Here is a 20940-nt window from a genome sequence, read left to right as displayed (position 1 = left end):
GAGTGTAAGGAGGACACAATTCTTCCAACGGATAGAGGACATTGTTGATACGGATTGTGCAGAAATTTTTGTTCCAAAAGGCGACAGAGTTGAAAAAATATTGTTTGGTGCGACGGTATTCATCCACGTTCTTGCCTTACTCTTTCTTACTCTAGTGTTGCGATGTGGTAAGTTTTTTATATCTAATGTTTTTCATATCACTATTTTTTTTAGTTGAGATTATTCTATTCTAACTCTTAATTTGTTTTTGTTCAGGTGTTATTTGATTGAAACTTCGAAAAGATTCGGAGTATTTTGAAGTTTTGGGTTGTTTGGATTTTCTTTTGTTCAAGAATTTTCAGTTGTATCTAGTTTAATGGTTTGAATTGTTTTGATTTTCTTTTGTTCAAGTGTTATGTTGCAATAGACTATTTTACATATAATTTGTCAAAACTGTCTTTTGATGTGAAATAATGCCCAACTTTTTGTTCTCACAGAATTTCAATAAGATTTGCTTTTACACTTTATATCTTCATCGGGATAGATAAAACATATATGCAAGGAGAAATGGCGTTGACAACGACTCAAATAAAACTAGTTGCCTATTGACATCAAATGCAGTTTGTATATAGAAGTTTTGAAAGAAAAGCAACATTTATCGTCATCAACATCATAAACTAGAGCAATTTGATATCATGATGGTTTAGTTTTATTTGTAAAAATTGTTTAAGAGGATTATGTTTATAACCATGTTGGATTCTTTAATGCTGTCGCAACTGCCTTCACTTGCAAGTAATTCCTGAGATCGTATTCTCCCTTTTCTCTTCCTTGACCACTCATCTTATAGCCACCAAAAGGAATTGTAGCATCAAACGTATCAAAGCAATTAATCCATACCATCCCAACTCTCAAGGCTCGTGCCAAGGTGTTTGCAGTGTCAATATTCTGCGAAAATACTCCAGCAGCTAGACCATACCGAGAACTATTAGCTCTCCGTACCACTTCATCAAGATCCCTGTAATGAACAAATGCATACCATAAATAGAAGTCGATAATAAATTTCCATGTACTGTTGACATATCTATTTGATCGTTCTCACATACTTAAATTTTAAGATGGACTGTACTGGACCAAAAATCTCATCCTGTGCAATCAGCATATCATCCTGACAATTGTACAATTTGTTAGTTATGACAATTTATGGACGTTGATGCTATAAATCATGTCTATTAAAGTGAAAATGTATATACCTTAACATAAGAGAAGACGGTGGGCTTAATATAGTAGCCCTTTTTACCAAATTACTCACCGCCAATTTCAAGAGTAGCTCCACTATCGACACCAGATCTAATGTACTTCATGATCTTATCAAACTGTTTTGAATCAGTCTGTTGTGACAGGAAAATTCTTATGTATAGCATTATTACCTTAAGAAAAAGACTTACAAGGAAGGAAATATGGTTTGTTTTTCGTCGTACAGGTTTAATACATTGGTTTCCAGCATTTTAGATAAGAAAGTGGATTAGTTAGGAGATCATCAATACCTGAGGACCCTGTTCAGTGCCTGATTTAAACGGATCACCAACTACTCGTTTCAAGGTGCGTGCTTTTGCCTTCTCCAGAAATTCATCATAGACTTTCTCGTGAACATAGGTCTGAGAGCCAGCACAACAACATTGGCCCTTTAAAATTTATGTCATAGGTGTTAGTATCTAACTTGAACCTGACCAACACCCAATGAAGAAGTATAGATAGGAAATAGTACCTGATTAAAGAAGAGAGCAAGGTGAGCTTGTTCAACGGCTGTATCAATATCAGCATCCTCACAAACGATAAAAGGGGATTTCCCTCCAAGTTCTAATGTCACAGGCTTAAGATTGCTCTTAGTGTTTGGTTTTGTGCATTTTTCCCTTCCTATGTGGATAAATAAAAGTCCAAGGATCTGGGTCTTTCTTCCTTTCCTTTGTGGATAAATTTAGCCCAATTTGCCCATAAGCCCAATAATATGGTGCATATGTAAGACTTTCTTTTAGGTCTTATTTTGAGATATACCACAACAGATTGAGAGCAGCCATATAGAGAGAAAAGTGAGAAAGTGCAGATTTTCACACAAGCCCTAGCAGCCATTTTCAAATCATGATTCCCGCTTCGTTTCTTATTCGATTGAGCTGATTTTTGGAAAGCTTGTTCCTTTCAACTGGATCTTTGATTGGGAACTGAGAGAGGGTGATTTGGAGTCCTGTAGCTCCAGATTTTAGCTCGTGAACAGTAGCTGCGGGTTTGCCTTTTTGCTTCTTTTATTTCTCTAGCTTTTTGGTGCTATCTTGTAGTTGTGTTGCTCATTGTTTGGCACTTTGTTGATGGCCATTTTTGGAGAACACTTTTGTAACTCTTGTTGATTATAGTGGAGTTTTTGGCCTTTGTGGTTTTTACTCTTTCACACCGAAGAGGTTTTTCCACGTTAAACTTGGTGTCTCGTGTGTAGATTAGTTGTGAAGGGCTTTAACCAGAAAAGGGAATTGATTTTGATGAGATATTCTCTCTAGTTGTGAAGATGTCATCCATTTGTGTGGTTCTAGGCTTGGCTGCAAATCTGGACTTGGAGGTTGAACAGATGGATGTTAAAACTGCTTTTATCCATGGTGACTTAGATGAAGAAATTTATATGGAGCAGTCGGAAGGCTTTGAAGTCAAGGGAAAGGAGAATTATGTTTGCAAATGTAAGAAGAGCTTGTATGGTTTAAAACAAGCTCCTAGGCAATGGTACAAGAAGTTTGGTTCTTTTATGAGTCAGCAGGGCTTCAAGAAGACTTCTTCAGACCATTGTGTTTTTGTACAAAAATTCTCTGATGGTGACTTTATTATCATTTTTCTTTATGTTGATGACATGCTTGTTGTTGGTCATAATGCTTGCAGGATTAAAGACTTGAAGCAAGAATTGAATAAGTCTTTTGCTATGAAAGACTTGGGACCAGCAAGACAAATTCTTGGCATGCAGATTGTCCGTGAAAGAGATGCCAAGAAATTGTGGTTGTCACAAGAGAAGTACATTCAGAAAGAACTTCGTAGATTTAACATGGACAAAACTAAGGTTGTCAGTACACCTTTAGCTATGCACTCAAATAGAATACTAGACATTGTCCTTCCAATGATGGTGAGAAGGAAGATATGAAGAAAGTTCATTATGCTTCAGCTGTTGGTAGTTTGATGTATGCAATGGTGTGTACAAGACCAGATATTGCTCATGATGTTGGTATTGTTAGCCGTTTTCTTTCTAATCCGGGAAGAGAGCATTGGAATGCTGTAAAGTGGATTATGAGATATCTTTGTGGCAATTCTAGTCTGAGTTTGTGTTTTGGGATAGGGAAACCTATTCTTTGTGGTTATAATGATTCAGACATGGCTGGTGATGTTGATACTCGTAAGTCTACTTCAGGCTACTTGATTACTTTTGCAGGGGGGGGCTGTGTTTTGGCAATTTAGGTTGCAAATATGTGTTGCTTTATCTACTACAGAGGGCTGAGCTTATTGCAGCTGTTGAAGCTTGCAAAGAATTGATCTGGATAAAAAGATTCTTGGGGAACTTGGTTGTACTCAAGAGAGGTATGTGTTTTATTGCGACAGTCAAAGTGCAATTCACCTTGGCAAGAATTCTACATTTCATGGTCGGTCTAAACACATTGATGTAAGATATCATTGGATTCGAGATGTGTTGGATTCTAAGTTGCTTGAACTTGAGAAAATCCATACCAATGATAATGGTTCCGACATGATGACTAAAGATTTGCCAAGAGGAAAGTTTGAAGAATGTTGCATGATCGTCGAGATGGCGGTTTCCTCCACATAGTCGGTAGGGGGAGAATTGTTGGGTTTTGGGCCTTTTTCCCTTCTTATGTGGATAAATAAAAGTCCAAGGATCTGGGTCTTCCTTCCTTTCCTTTGTGGATAAATTTTAGCCCAAATTTGACTAGCCCAATTTGCCCATAAGCCCAATATTATGGTGCATATGTAAGACTTTCTTTTAGGTCTTATTTTGATATATATCACAACAGATTGAGAGCAGTCATATAGAGAGAAAAGTGAGAAAGTGCAGATTTTCACACAAGCCCTAGCAGCCATTTTCAAATCGTGATTCCCGCTTCGTTTCTTATTCGATTGAGCTGATTTTTGGACAGCTTGTTCCTTTCAACTGGATCTTTGATTGGGAACTGAAAGAGGGTGATTTGGAGTCCTGTAGCTCCAGATTTTAGCTCGTAAACAGTAGCTGCGGGTTTGGTTTTTTGCTTCTTTTATTTCTCTAGTTTTTTGGTGCTATCTTGTAGTTGTGTTGCTCATTGTTTGGCACTTTGTTGGTGGCCATTTTGGAGAACACTTTGTAACTCTTGTTGATTATAGTGGAGCTTTGGCCTTGTGATTTTTACTCTTCACACCAAAGAGGTTTTTCACGTTAAAATTTGGTGTCTCGTGTGTTGATTTATTTTTCTTGCTTGGTTGATTTGTTTGCTGCCCAAACAGTTTTATTCTTGCATTATTTTGTCTTCTCTTGGTTCAAATAGAAGGGAAAGTTTTGACTTGGGTTTTCTTCCGCTATAGCCTTGTCGTGCACATTTATTCTGTGCTTGCCTTTCCCAACACTTAGCAGCCAATTCAAGTATGGTTTTCCCGGTCTCAATTGATCCAGTAAAAGCTAGCTGTTGGCGGAACATAAGTGAATCAGTGTCCAATCCAGTGCAATATACTTACATATGTACAACTATACATAGATATAAATAGATAGTCAAGTCAGTTGTTGCCTTATCTACTCGTTAGACTTGAATAAGCTACATATGTGCAGACAGGTCTTCCATCCTAATACTTTGAGTTTGGATAAATTGCATACAATAGCACGGCTGGCTAAAGATTCAAGTGCTTCCAACTCTATAATCCCATAATACAGTCCAGAATTGTTAATAAAGACTTATAACTCTATACAATATATTCAACAAGATTTCTGCCTTCAAGATTAACAATGATCAAAGTGAAACTAGACTATAACTCTTTAACATCCAACATTTAAGAAAAATCATCATAATTTAGCAAGATGGAGATGTACAACAAGACTCATGCTACTAAAAGAAAAACACAAAGAAATAGTTTCGTGAAAAAAAATGAGTTGAGAACTTTGAGTCTCAATATATAAAAAATATATTATTCTTTTAGTCTCAATTTATATGGAGCTGCTTGATAATCTTTAACAAATATAATGAGTGTTAGATTATTTTTTTTGTCAAATTTTAAAAAATATTTTTTGTTGTAATGTATTATGTATCTAATTACAATTCTCACTACCCGTATGATTCCCCTTCAATCACATAGTCCAACAAAGAAAAGTTTTTAAAATTTTTTGTAATGAACAATAATTTAAAGATATTTATTTATATAATTATAAACAACCCATTAATAATAAACCAAAGGTTAACGTAAATTTTTCTAATGAAAAAAAATCTATACTTTTAGTTTATAAGAAATACAAAAAATACATATTATAATATTTTTAGCAATAATAAAATGTCAATATTATTGAATAAGTTGGATCAACACTAAACAATAAAACTATTAAAAATTAATTGGATCGAAAATAGAAAAACAGTGTTTATTCATTAAATTACAGAAAATAGAAGGTATAGAGTAGTTAGATGGATCAATATCCCCATACTTCGGAATAGATAAACCATGTTATCACGATAACGAGGCCGATAATTGTAAGCAAGCTACAAAATATAGATAGGATAATCGTAATTTTGTGACCAAGATCAAGAGAACTCCAGCTTCGACGACTATCATCAATCACCTTCTCTTTTGGATTGTTGTCTTCATCGTTAACAATATTATTATGAGGTTTTGGAGGAGCAATTTCTGATGGTGGTGACGACAGTAATAGTTTTCTAGAGAGGGTGGTGGAAGGAAAACATACTAGTATCATTAATATTACAACTACTTTAACAAGACATGAGGGAAATTTTTCCATGTTTTTTGTTTAATTAATTTGCACAAGCTAATTAATATTTCACATGTATATATAGCTAGAGGCTTTACGTTTATCTTTGGATTAGGATTTCGCTTTCTTTTTTGGATTATTATTATCATTCCTATTCCCTAACGACTATGGAAACATTTTTTTATGGAATTTCTTTTACATTTTTATGGTAACTTTTTATATTTTATACGTTTTCTAAAACCAAAAACATATATATGGAAATTTTTATATTTTTGCACGTTTTATATAAACAGAAAACAGATATGGAAACTTTATTTTTACCAAAAAAAAAAAAGAAAAAAAAGGAAAGAATTATCCCCCCCCCCCACCCCGCTAATTGAATTAAGATGTTAGATTTTTACACGATGAATATAGAAACTTTGGATATGGAAACTTTTTTTTGAATGTTGAGCAATTAGAAACTTTCGATATGGAAACTTTGTATCAATATTTTACATCTAATTATAATGTTTATTTAAATACAAGAGTTAACAAATAGATATAAAACGAATTTTATACAATTAATTTATACTTATTATGTACTTGATGATGGTTTAGAAAGTTGTTAAACTGCTACGGTATATAATTAAACATTGAATGTATTATTTCGAAACAACCATTAGAAGGAATGATGTTTTTGGTCTATTTAGATAGTTAGAGATATTTTTGAGCAAAACATGTAACGATGAGTGTATAATTTGACCAATTTTAAATTGTCGTAAAGTTCCTTTTTTCTTTTACCCAAAGGCACAAAACACAATATATAATGTTTGCGTAACCTCACGTTGACTACCTATAAACACACTATTATCAACAACAACAACAAAAAAGTCACACACACAAAATATGGTCTTTGTTGGAATTAAGGTTGACTAGTTTAAACTCACAAAAATGCATATAATTCACAACATGATCTTTGCTTCAACTCATGCTGACTAGTTTAAAACACACACAAATACACAAACACATAGACACAAATACACATAACACATAAACACAAATACACACAGACACAGTACAAGAAATTACTATCAAAATTAGGCCTATAAAAAGCCTCTTTACCTTGCTGGTTAGACACACACAATTCACATAACAAACAAAGCAATAACAACAAGAAGAGAGCAAGAGAAAGATGGCTGATAAGGAAAGCAAAGGGAAGGGAAAAGCAGAGAAAATCGGAGAAAGCAAAAATGGCATATTTCCATTCACTCCCAAGAAAGGAAGTGTAATTCCTAAAGAGAAAAAACATGTTTCCACTATGATGGGTGAGAAAATTGGTCACTCTATTGTTTCCCTTGTCAAGAACAGCAAAAACAAGATCAACCATCATGATACTTAACGATACGAACCAAAAATAATTCCAAGAAAACATTTTCCGTCATACCAAACACACCAGTAATCTTATTCTTTCCAAACCTCACACTTGTAATATGTGTCTCATTTTTATTCTGTACTGCCATTTGTTGTACCAAAGTGTCTAGGAGGTCCGCGGTTATACACAATGTTCAGTTTTGCATTTGTATATGCTTTTGTATGAAATTCACCCTATAACTGAATAAGTTGTTCTATTCTCACAGAATTTCAATAAGATTTGCTTTATTTACACTTAATATCTTCATCAGGATAGATAAAACATATATGCAAGGAGAATATATAAGAGGAGAAATGACGTTGACATCAAATGCAGTTTGTATATAAAGAAGTTCTAAAAGAAAATCAACATTTATCGTCATCAACATCATAAACTAGAGCAACTTGATATCATGATATATGGTTTAGTTTTATTTGTAAAAATAGCTCAGGAGTATTATGTTTATAACCATGCTGGATTCTTCAATGGTGTCACAACTGCCTTCACTTGCAAGTAATTCCTGAGACCATATTCTCCCTTTTCTCTTCCCTGACCACTCATCTTATAGCCACCAAAAGGAATTGTAGCATCAAACGTATCAAAGCAATTAATCCATACCGTCCCAACTCTCAAGGCTCGTGCCAAGGTGTTTGCAGTGTCAATGTTCTGCGAAAATACTCCAGCAGCTAGACCATACCGAGAACTATTAGCTCTCCGTACCACTTCATCAAGATCCCTGTAATGAACAAACGCATACCATAAATAGAAGTCGATAATAAAGTTCCACATACTGTTGACATATATATTTGATCGTTCTCACATACTTAAATTTTAAGATGGACTGTACTGGACCAAAAATCTCATCCTGTGCAATCAGCATATCATCCTGACAATTGTACAATTTGTTAGTTATGACAATTTATGGACGTTGATGCTATAAATCATGTCTATTAAAGTGAAAATGTATATACCTTAACATTAGAGAAGACGGTGGGCTTAATATAGTAGCCCTTTTTACCAAATTGCTCACCGCCAGTTTCAAGAGTAGCTCCACTATCGACACCAGATCTAATGTACTTCATGATCTTATCAAACTGTTTTGAATCAATCTGTTGTGACAGGAAAACTCTTATGTATAGTATTATTACCTTAAGAAAAAGACTTACAAGGAAGGAAATATGGTTTGTTTTTCGTCATTCAGGTTTAATACATTGGTTTCCAGCATTTTAGATAAGAAAGTGGATTAGTTAGGAGATCATCAATACCTGAGGACCCTGCTCTGTGCCTGATTTAAACGGATCACCAACTACTCGTTTCAAGGCGCGTGCTTTTGCCTTCTCCAGAAATTCATCATAGACTTTCTCGTGAACATAGGTCCGAGAGCCAGCACAACAACATTGGCCCTTTAAAATTTATGTCATAGGTGTTAGTATCTAACATGAACCTGTCAATACCCAATGAAGAAATATAGATAGGAAATAGTACCTGATTAAAGAAGAGAGCAAAGTGAGCTTGTTCAACGGCTGTATCAATATCAGCATCCTCATAAACAATAAAAGGGGATTTCCCTCCGAGTTCCAATGTCACAGGCTTAAGATTGCTCTTAGCAGCCAATTCAAGTATGGTTTTCCCGGTCTCTGTTGATCCAGTAAAAGCTAGCTGTTGGCGGAACATAAGTGAATCAGTGTCCAATCCAGTGCAATATACTTACATATGTACAACTATACATAGATATAAATAAATAGTCAAGTCAGCTGTTGCCTTAACTATTCGTTGGACTTGAATAAGCTACATATGTGCAGACAGGTCTTCCATCCTAATACTTTGAGTTTGGATAAATTGCATACAATAGCACGGCTGGCTAAAGATTCAAGTGCTTCCAACTCTATAATCCCATAATACAGTCCAGAATTGGTTGTTAAGAATGAGAGTAACGCTAACATCAGATACTACCAGAGTTTTCATACTGAACGGGATCAACTATTGAAGATGCACTAGATTTCCTGCATAATATGTGTGAAACTTGCCTTCTTTATTGATGTATGAAAACTCGTCTTTTCAAGTGACAAGATTTCTTCACTGTTGTTTTTGAAATAATATCAATTTGAGGGATATTAGCTCATTTGGCACAACTAGTATTTGGCAAGAAATGGCTGCAAATGCCAATACATGAATTAAATGCATGAATATGAAATAGGTCGAGGAGTAGTTGTGGTGTTCTAGCAATCCTTCAAACCAAAGAAATTGACACAATATGGAGAAGTAAAAGCTAAAGAGCCACAAACTTCAGATCTTCACACAGAACAGACTAAAAGACTGAATAAAAGTAGATAGAGTTACCTTATCCACATCCATATGACTACAGAGAGAAGCACCAGCTGTGGCACCAAAACCAGAAATGATATTCAGAACACCTTCAGGCAGGCCAGCCTGTTAGTAATAACTGAGTATTAGAGATATCCCGTATCACTGGAAACATGTAGCAAGTGGCAACAACAACATATTAAAAAGATAATAAGTTGTGGCATATTAACAAGTAGATGCTTCAGTTTGTGATTATTATTAACACCATAAACTCATGACACTTTAGTGACTTAGTATAAGAAGTAATGGATTGTTTTCATAAAATTTGAGAGGTAGAAACTGATGATTTCACTCAAGATGCCTATAAGATGAGACTTTGTGTACTTGCAGTGCAGAACTACTCTTGTGGGAAATAAAAGAGGAAACTTGGATGGTACCTCCTGCAATAGATTTGCTACATACAATGCAGATAATGGGGTCTGCTCAGCCGTCTTTAGCACGATTGTGTTACCACAAGCTAAAGCAGGGCCAATCTTCCAAGAAAACATGAGGAGAGGAAAATTCCATGGGATAATCTGACCAGCAACCCCAATCGGTTCATGCAACGTTTGAACATGATAAGGTCCATCGGCAGGAATGGTCATACCATGAATTTTATCTGCCCAGCCTGCAGAATTAAAAGGAGAACATCAGGTGCATAAAATATTTTCAGGAGCCAACCAACATGAAAGAAGTGGCGAAATACAATTACGCTCTCCATATGGTTATCTAACATACCAGCATAATAACGGAGTAGACGTACAACCATTGGTACTTCAATCTTAGCAGCTTGTGCATAAGGCTTCCCAGTGTCCCAAGTCTCAAGCGTTGCAATTTGATCATTATGTTTTTCAATCAGATCAGCAAGGCGCAGCAATATCTTTGACCTTTCCTGCAGTTATGAACCATTAACAATTAGATGTAATCTCGCATGCACAATCATTAACATAGCAAAAGAATGTACTAAGAGATACAAAGTAGATACATAAGCAGTCATCCTAGGCCATGGTCCTTCATCAAAAGCCTTACGAGCAGCAGCTACTGCCCGATTAATATCTTCTGCATCACCTTCAGCAATATGTGCAATTACCTCCCCTGTCCTGGGGTCGAGAGTTGGGAAAGTTTTTCCTAAAAGCTCAAGGAATTAGCTCCATTCTACAACAAAAGGGCCAAATAAAAATATGAAAAAAGAGAACTGAGCTCCATTATGGTGATTAACAAATTTACCTGATGCAGAATCAACAAATTGCCCGTTGATAAAAAGTTTAGTATGATCCACATTGACAGTAGGCTTGATGGGCTCCTCGAGAGCAGCCGCTGTGCTGTATTTATAAGCAGCGATTCTGCCAAGATGGGATCTCTTTCCTACACAAAATAGTTCTTCTCATTATAGTTCCCTACATGTCATCTCAGAATTTGTAGGGACCAGAAAAGAGCGGTAAAAATCTCCCAAGTCAAGGAGAAGGAATGATAATGGCACATCGCAAAATTTCGTGAGAATTAAAGAAAATTGAAAAAGGACTATTAATCCTCTTCCCCTAAAGAACTTTGTTACTGGTTCAACCAGAGATTAGGAAATGTACAAATTACATACTACATTTTCTGCAGTTATTACAATTCACAGAAACAACCAATTCAACAAGTAATGCTTCACAAAAAAAGGAAAAAAAACACCATTCATCCATATTCAGCCTTTGAATAGTTAACAAGTACAAGGTTGTTGATAAAGACTTTAACTCTATACAATATATTCAACCATTTCAATATGATTTCTACCTTAAAATATTCAGAATGGTCAAAGTGAAACAGGACTAAAACTCTTGAACATTCATCCATATTCAACTTTTGAATAGTTCATAAGAACAAGGTTGTTGAAAAGACTTTAAACTCTATACAATACATTCAACCATTTCAATAAGTTTTCTGCATTAAAGATTCAGAATGGTCAAACTGCAAAAAAGACCATAACTCTTCAACAACCAACATTAAAGAAAGATCATGATAATTTAGCATTATGGAGCTGTACAACAAGACTCGTGCCGGTAAAACACATGTGTTTTTTTATGACTGTGGTGTTCAGGTCAGCTTTCACGCAACTTAACTAATTCCACAGAATCCCTGCCACCTTCCACCAGCAACAAGTACTAGAAAGAAAAACACAAGTGAAAGCTTGGTCAAGTTGTTGAACACCTCCACCAAGGTTCGAATCACGCTAGAGTGAAGGGTAAGTGTGAACACTATTAATACTCCATCCTCCTATGGATAGGGAGGGGAAAAAAAGTTTAATTTTACTAAACATGTTTGAGTTTCTTGTTTCTGAATGTCCAAAGATTAGATCTTTAAGCATCCTAAATTCAAAACCACTAAAAACATGTAAAGGGTCTCCAACATTATTACTAAAACACACAAAGATTGAAACTTTTCATCCAAATCTTGAAATTCTATTAACAAGATCATGAAATTCATTAATTTAACCCCATAATTAATTCAACAAAATAATCAAAATCCATTTAACAGAAAGACATAAAAGTAAAAGGATCATAAAAAAATAGATATTATTACCCTTAGAAAGCAGATGAACAGAACGAGAGAGAAATACACGAGCCGCCATTATTGGAGATGAAAATTACAGCACTGTTTTCAAGAAAGAATAAAAGTATCAACTTTATATAAATAATGAAAAGTTTATGAAACAGATAGTTTGGTGTATCACGTATACTGTGGCAAGGCTTATCGCTTGTAACAAATTATTCAATTATAGTACTGCCATTTAATATTTTAAATTATTATGTATAGTGAATTATTGTTAAAAAAAATTATGTAATTTCTAAATACTATATTTTATTACTAAAAAGTTAAAAAATTATAATAAACATTAATTAATTTGATCCCTATGCATGCAATTAATTGGAAGTAGGGACAAATTGGTCAAAGAATGCTTTTAATTTGCTGGCGCAGCGCAATCTTTTCCCCACAAGATTTTGTTGGGAGCATCATCTTTGAATGAATCTTGGTGTACAATTTGAATTTAGTCGAAACTCCAAAACGGACTCCAAAAATGAGATAATTTCAAAACCGTCAAATATTAATTGTACCGCCTAATTATAAATAATTCTACTAAATTACTTGTCAATTTACTAAAATAAGATAAAATTAATTAAATGTTTTTCATTTTATCCCTATAATTATTATTTTCTTGGAAGCCAAAACAAATTTATAGATTTCAAAAAGTAAAAAGTGGATAAAGGATGAATTAGTAAAATTATTTATCTTAATTTATGCTTATTTAAGGGCGTGTGAAAAGTAAAATGAACAACAAATATAAAACGGAAAGATTATATTATAGCGGATCCCTTATTTATTACTCCTATAAAATTTGGATTTTGGGTCTCGTAATATTTGTCTAAGCACATTCAATTTTGTATTAATAAAATTTATTTATTTATTCTTTTGTATATTTAAATTGTTTCTAGAATTATATATTTATATTATCATCAAAATACATAGTAATAGTAATATTACACAATAATTAAATAGTTTAGTACTTGATAATCCGTTAAAGTTATAAAAAAAAATCATCAATTAGAGGGATTCAAAGCGCATATATCAATTAATTGAAGATTAAATAGATTTAATAAAAAATTTACAATGATCAAAAACAAAATTTATCAATTATTAAAGGACAAAATGCAAATTCCCTAAGGTAAATATTCTTCCAAATAAAGAAAAAAATGAGCAACTCATATTCAGATTATTACTAAAATAAATATCCTAAAAGGGACTTAAAGATTAAACTTTAAATAAACATATAGATATGCGGCACTATGATCCTAAATTAAACGAGATTACAGTTTTAAGAACATGATCTTTATGGACTAGTTAAGGTAACAAATAATATAATTATCATATCTTTATGGATAAGGTTGAAGTTAAGTACTGTTTTAGTTGGAATATTAAAACATACGTGACATAATTTGACTATCTTACAATATACAAATAATTAATAGTCTGAAACAGATTCAAAATTTTGAATCTAATGTTTTAAAAGTTACAACAGTTTTAGGTTAATATATAATATTAATTGAATACATAAATAAATATTTAAATATATTTAGTAAATATTTTGATAAATACATATAATTTAAGTAAAAGTTATTGATTCTTGTAAACTTGCATCCGACAATTAGAATTACCCTAAATAGCAAGGTATTATTACATTTTGTATTTATTATTAAGTAGATAAACCAAATTCTAACAAATATTAATTTTTTCAACAATAAGAGATTATGTATACTATTGTACAAGATACAAATAATTAATAATCAAAAACGGATTTAAAATTTAATGTTTTAACAACAATTTTAAGTTAATATACAATAATAATTGTATGCACAAATAAATATTTAAATATATTTAGTGAATATTTTGATAAATACATATAATTTAAGTAAAAGTTGTTGATTCTTGTGAACTTGCCCCGACAAGCTAAATTACCCCTAAATAGAAAGGTACAATTACATTTTGTATTTATGATTATAAGTAGATGAACCAAATTCTAACGAATATGAATTTTTTTTAACAATAAGAGATTCTATAATTGCAGTATCTTTTGATGTTTTCGACAACAATTTTTTTAATATTAGTTCATAAATATATCATTTTGTATATGTTCCATTGTCTATCGAGTTTTTGGAATGTGATTTACCTTGGTGCATCAGTTTGATTACATGCCTAGTTTTAAGATTTTCCATTTTATTAAGGAAAATATAAAATAACGAAAAAGGAGAATATTGAGTAACAAATTATAAATTTTGCATAATTGAGACTCTACAAACTCAATAAAGTCTATATCAATGTCATTAGTCATTCTATAAAACTATAAACTCTATATTAATGTCATTAGCATTCATTTATAACAGTGGATTAATATTATTTAGATTAAACGAGTCAAAGTTCATGTTAGCGAAAATAAATTAGGACGAATTATGATCCGACCTAGTTAGCAAGTTCAATTCATTTTAACTTCTTCAATTTCAATTCTACCTATTTATTTAACGTTTCTACTTAAAAGTAACATGGATCGAAAAGTTGTACCTACTATATTTTTATCTTTTTTCTTATTTACGGTTTCTTTTCTGTTTCGATAATTTAAGTTGAAAACTTTATTGGGGGCACTTATCCAAAATGGGAATAGAAAACTTCACAATTTGGACAAATATTCCATTGAGAAAAGGAGTTTAAAACGGCACTCCAAATTTGTATGTTCTATTCAAAATCATAAAAGTGGAAATATTTAAAATCGAAAGGGAACTTCCATAGTCAATTTTTGTTGCCCCTTTAGGCTTTAGCTTGTGTGGATTGTGATGTTTAACCAATGATTTAGGTAAAATTGTTCATAAACACTTTTATAAAATAGCTTTTCAGAAAATTATTTTTGAGAAAACAATTTGTGTTTGACTAATTCATTTGAAAAATGTTTTTTTCATAAGCAAATTGTGTTTGACTAATCTTTATTAAAAACTGTTTTTGAGATTCAAATTATGAAAAAGGACAAGTATTAATGTACTTTTAATATTAAAATTATTTTATAGAGAAGAATTATTTTAAATATCTATTAAAAATAATTTAATTTAACTTTTATTAAATTAAAATGTAGATATTCAAATTTTCAATCAATATTATACCTTTTTTGGAGGAATGAAATCTTTAATTGCCATTTTTCTCTTTTTTCTAATCTTGCAAAATTATTGTTTTTACCTTTTTTCTAATTCTACAAATAATACGTGTAATATTAAATAAAATAATAATACTTAAACATAAACATAAAATAAAATATAAATTTATCATAAAAAAATAAAATCCTTAAATGGAACCTAACAAACTTATGAGATATGTTAATTAATTAATAAGAGATATACTGATAAATATGTATATATGGAAGGGATATTTTAGTCTTGAAAAGTATAATTTTCTGCTTCTACTTTTTTTAAGAAGTAGAAATTTTTAGATTCTTCCCATAATAAAAAAAGTATAAATTATAGGAACCACATATTATAAGTACTAAATAACATCTTATCCCTTCTAGTTTTCTATTTACCAAAAATCCCTTAAAAATGATGTTTGCGGGATACATAGTGTTGTGCACGGGATACATTAGGTTTGATACATTCCACATAGTGGGATACATAGCGTTGTGCACGGGATACATTAGGTTTGATACATTCCACATAGTGGGATACATAGCGTTGTGCACGGGATACATTAGGTTTGATACATTCCACATAGTGGGATACATAGCGTTGTGCACGGGATACATTAGGTTTGATACATTCCACATAGTGGGATACATAGCGTTGTGCACGGGATACATGCGGGATACATAACGTTGTGCACGGGATACATAGATAAATAAGGGATTTCTGAAATTTTTGAAATAAGTAGGGATAAATGGATATTAAGGTAAGTAAAGGAGTGTAGTTAAGTAATTTGTCCATAAAAAAAACTGCTTATGTTTTCATTTAAAAACGGTTTTACTGATTTTCCAAACACCTAATTTTTCAAAAAAAAAAAATGTTTTTATCTCAAAATAAGTACTTTTGGACTCCCAACAGTATTCCCAAACAGGCCCTTAATCTTAATTATTTAGATCTTTAGTCATATTAAGTTCGTGCATTTTCAAAATAAAAATATATCAAACACTTAATAAGTTTTTTTTTTTTTTGAATCAACCACTTAATAAGTTTGAATAGATGTAAATGAAAATCTGTAACAAGATATTAATATTATTAAAATTTCTATTTAATTATATATTTATTAAATATTTACTAAATATTCATTATACACTTCATATATATAGTATATACAAATTGTATTTGCACTGAATATAATCTATTTAATTACCAAATAGAATTAATAAAATATTTTTTTTATTATGCTTATATATAATATATCAAGATAAAATGTTTTTTTAAATATTACTTTTGGGTCGATTTGGTTAATATGACGTGAAAATAAACTCAATATTTTGATGGGTTAAATTTTGCGGATCAATATAGGTTGAATTGGCAAATAAGCAGATTAATAACCTATTCAAATTTAAATAATTATATTTTTATACACTAAATTCTATCATGTTTATTACTCATCAATATAACTATTGAGTTATTTAATCCATCCAGGGATAATTACGCGGATAAACAAACATATACTAGTTAATTAGCTAACATAGCTATAGTTTGAATTAATTACGGCTAACAACTTAATTTTAGTTGTAATGACGTCATTTATACATATACAACTACAATTTTTTTTTATATATATATATATATGACAGATATAGAAATACAATTAGCTTTTCTCTGCACTCTTTGCCCTCTCTCCTCCCTCTCCAAATCTCGCTCACCAGATATACAAATACATATGTATACCAATTACATATATACAATTATCTGACAGATATACATATATAGTTCACCTCTCTCCACTCTCTGTCCTCTTTCGTTCACCTCTCTCCTCCCTCTCCCAAGCTCGCTCGCCAAATATACAAATACATATGTATACTAGTTACATATATACAATTATTTGATAGATATACATATACAATTCGTCTCTCTCCACTCTCTGCCTTCTCTCGTTCACCTCTCTCCTCCCTCTCCCAATCTCGCCCGCCCCTCTCCTCCCTCTACCATGTAGCTACGAATTGTAATTAGCAAACTATAGCTATAAAGCATAATTAAGTTATTTTTGAGTGGTTATATGCCAAAAAATCCCCTTTTGTCTAATGGGAACTCTTGGATAGTTCACATCAATTGTAATTGGGCCGTTGATAAACATTTCAATTGTGGATCTTAAATCAAGCTTCAAGTCATTTGTACCTTTGTTTCGTGTTTGTCTTTTAAGTTATGTTCATACGTGACTTTAGAGTTAGAACATAATATAACTTTACATATTGAAGTTCAAATTGTAAGTCGAAAATAACAAAAATAATATGACTTTATAGTTTGAAGTTCAGACTATAAAGAACTTCGACTAGGCATAAGTTCGATTGTAAAAGGGGAAAAAATCAAAGATCAAGTCATTTGAAGGGTAAAAAAGAAAGCGTGCAATTTTATGTGTAAAAATTGCATTAGAGTTTATTAAAGCATAACTCTGTACTCAAGTATCTAAAGTTTGAAAAGCTAAAAATTCAAATCAAATCTTTGATTTAAAGTTACTCTGCCAAAAATTAATGCATTCAAACTTCAAACTTATGTCATCCTCACATAATGAAACATAAAACAAATATTATCAATTAATAAATCATAATCTAAGTTAACAATATTTATTATATGCGATTACGATATCTTTTTTGTTGAATTTTTTAGTAATAATTAATACATAACTTACTTTCAACACTAAACCAAATCACTAGTCAATTTTTTGTCTTAATTTAAGTTGACTCAGATTAGTAATTTGATGTTATTTATTGATTTTGTTTGTACACCCCTATTTTCAGGAATAAACAACTACTAGATGATATAAATATAGAGAAATCTTTTCTTTTCACTTTTTTTCTTTAGTGAATATTCTAACAAGAATGGACCAATTGCATAGTTGTATGTAAATGGGGTTACTTTTTATTATTCAACTTTTAGCTTATAGAATCGAAACTATTCCATATACACAAATCTCTTTTTGTTAAATATTTGATTCGAAATTTGAAGTTTTAAAATATTCTAATCATCCACTCGTAATTTTTGCATTTAAAAAAAATCATAATGCGGAAGGTTAATTCTTTTATTTTTCCTCTTAAGTTGTTTGTAGAATATGCTTTTTTTTCCCCTCAAAAGTATATCATTATTTAGTACTCAATTTTCATTTAGTACTCCCTCCGTCCCATATTATATGTCACCTTTTCCATTTGTACTTGCATTAAATGAGGTAATTTTACCCTTATGCCCTTATTTAATGTTTGTTTAAGACAACTTTGTAATAAATGATGAATATGCTAGATTTCAAAAATATAAATGCATTTAGATGACTATTTAAATTTTAGAGTTTATTTTTGGAGCCAAATTTTTTCACCAATTGATCCAAAAAATTTAAAATCAAGTTTTTCCACCTCAATTTTCCTATATATTTTGTGTAAAATGTTTTTTTATATTTTTATATATAAATTCTTAAAGTAAACATGACAAAATATTCAAATTCTATTACTTCAAATTGATCTAAATTTTCGTGCTGAATCTGATATTATTGATAATGAAATTAGACGACAAATGAATTTTAGTTCTAGTTTGACAAATCATTTATTTTTTTATTTAAACACCGAGGCGCTTATTGAAGAAGATTCGAATACAAATATTGGTTTGTTGTTTTGTTTAAAATTTTGGTTCGTATTTTAATTGTTTTATTTATATTTTTATACTTAATTCATTTTTACAGTACCACTTGAAGGAATAAAGAAAGTAGTTAATTAATGAATGAACTCTCCCAATGAAATTAATTACTTGTAGATTTCCTAGGTTAGTCAAAGTAAATACATTTTCAAGATTAATTAATTAATCTATCAAAGGTATAATGGGCAAAATATGGTAATTTATGCATAAATTTTATAAAATAACATATATTGTGGTCCAACTATTTTTAGAAAGGGATGATTATAATATGAGATGAGGGAGTACTCAATTTTCAATTTACTATAGAGTTTAGGTCACTTAGAAAACAACGACCATGATAAAGTAAAACATATTCTTTACTATTTTGGGATCCAAAAAATACTTGATAAAGCTTGAAGGTGGTCTAAAGCTTATTTGAAATTATTGGCTAATGCATTGATATTAGCAAAAGTTAAAAGGGGTTAATAATTAGTGCAAGCATGGTTAATCCACCATAACTTACTCATTATAGGAAATAAACAAACAGGAGTTAGCTACCAACTTTGTACTTGGTGTGGCCCGGTTATCGTATGTGATTGGTGCTTCAAAAGACGAAACTCTCAATCATAGCTTGGCAACATATATTCAGTGTGATTAAACTGTGAATCGAGTAGACAAGATCACCATCTTCTTTTTCTTAAAGAATAGGAGTGAGACTTTCATAGTGAAGGGAGAAGCCTAGTAATACAACATCATGATTTAGCTTAGCCCTTACAAGCAGCTCGCCGCTTTCACGTATTGATTTTTATTTAATTATTTGAGGTAAATAATTTTTTTGATAATTTGTCACTAATTCATCACTAAATAAAATTAGTATTATAAGTTTTTGGATCGCGGGTCACCCATGTGGACCGAACCAATTCGATTTGACCTGACCCGATCCATTTTTTTCTGAAAGAAAAGATAAATTGCAAATTTAAAAAGGGGGAACAGTTACAAAGTAATTACGCCAACGTAAAAAAACTCCCTTTTTAAATTGTTTTATCTAACGCTTCTCAGCACAGAAAGAAAAAGAAGAAGAAAAGTGAACAGAAACAAGAGAAAAACAAGAAAAACTTTCTTTCTTCAGAAGAAAATTAACAAACAAAGTTGACATTTAATTTGTGAAACGTAGTCTTTGTTTCATGTGGAGCAATTCGTTTTGATAGCAAAATCAAGAACATCCGCTACAAGTATAAGGTACACTACTCATCGATTTTGCTCTATATATCTAACAAGTAATAAAATTTATTATTGATTATTAAATTTGTCGGTCAATAATTCTTCTTCTTTTTAGTAGCATGCAAAAAGTAAAAAATTCTTCTAAAAGTATTGCAAAAAGCAATGAAAACCCATGAAATTCCTTCAAACGTGCAAATATGCAATGCTATTTCCCTTTATTAGAAAAAGAAGAAAAGTGCATCATTGACTATTGTTTTCTTTTTAATTTGGAATAATCATTGTTTAATGTTTAGTGCTAATAATTACTTATGGGGGTTTGATTGGAATTTAATGGTAAAGTCTATTTAAAAATTTGTTTAATTTTTAGAGGTTCTTCTAATAGAAATCTAATTTCAATCAATTCTTCTTATTCTTTGTTTTAATAGTAATAAAAAGAAAGAAACAAGATTTCAATTCACACAATCCTTATTTCCCTATATTTGTTACCCTCTCCCCCCCCCCCCCCCCCCCCCGTTATTGCATGAATCCAATATGAGATTATTTTTAGGCTAAATATAAGAAGTTGATTGTTTTCATTTTTCTCCTCTTAGGCTAAAAATAGGAGGTTGAGTTTCAAGGTGAAAACCATTTAACACTTTTCACTTTTATTGTAAAAATCAAATCCCCCCCCCCCC

General features: G+C 31.5%; 2 protein-coding genes across 2 annotated transcripts; both read right to left on the bottom strand.

The window, feature by feature from the left end:
• Positions 1-602: 602 nt before the first annotated feature.
• On the bottom strand, positions 603-2106 carry LOC102594797 (aldehyde dehydrogenase family 2 member B7, mitochondrial-like). Its single transcript, XM_006355930.2, has 6 exons — positions 2032-2106; positions 1745-1801; positions 1524-1634; positions 1230-1280; positions 1083-1144; positions 603-994 (listed from the first exon to the last, which is right to left on the bottom strand). Exons 1-6 carry the CDS (start codon positions 2104-2106, stop codon positions 721-723), a joined length of 630 nt encoding a protein of 209 aa, XP_006355992.2. The 3' UTR covers positions 603-720.
• A 5560-nt stretch (positions 2107-7666) lies between these two features.
• On the bottom strand, positions 7667-12360 carry LOC102588058 (aldehyde dehydrogenase family 2 member B7, mitochondrial-like). The gene is made up of 11 exons (XM_006355915.2): positions 12252-12360; positions 10917-11054; positions 10675-10817; positions 10428-10581; positions 10088-10317; positions 9687-9776; positions 8832-9005; positions 8612-8749; positions 8318-8455; positions 8171-8232; positions 7667-8082 (listed from the first exon to the last, which is right to left on the bottom strand). The coding sequence occupies exons 1-11, from the start codon at positions 12298-12300 to the stop codon at positions 7809-7811; spliced, it is 1590 nt and encodes a 529-aa protein (XP_006355977.1). The 5' UTR covers positions 12301-12360; the 3' UTR covers positions 7667-7808.
• Positions 12361-20940: the final 8580 nt, after the last annotated feature.

The sequence above is a fragment of the Solanum tuberosum genome, unplaced genomic scaffold (genome assembly GCF_000226075.1).
Source record: "Solanum tuberosum cultivar DM 1-3 516 R44 unplaced genomic scaffold, SolTub_3.0 scf00210, whole genome shotgun sequence".
Lineage (NCBI taxonomy): Eukaryota > Viridiplantae > Streptophyta > Magnoliopsida > Solanales > Solanaceae > Solanum > Solanum tuberosum.
Note: the sequence above shows the minus strand (reverse complement) of the source record. Positions and strands in the feature narration are given on the sequence as shown.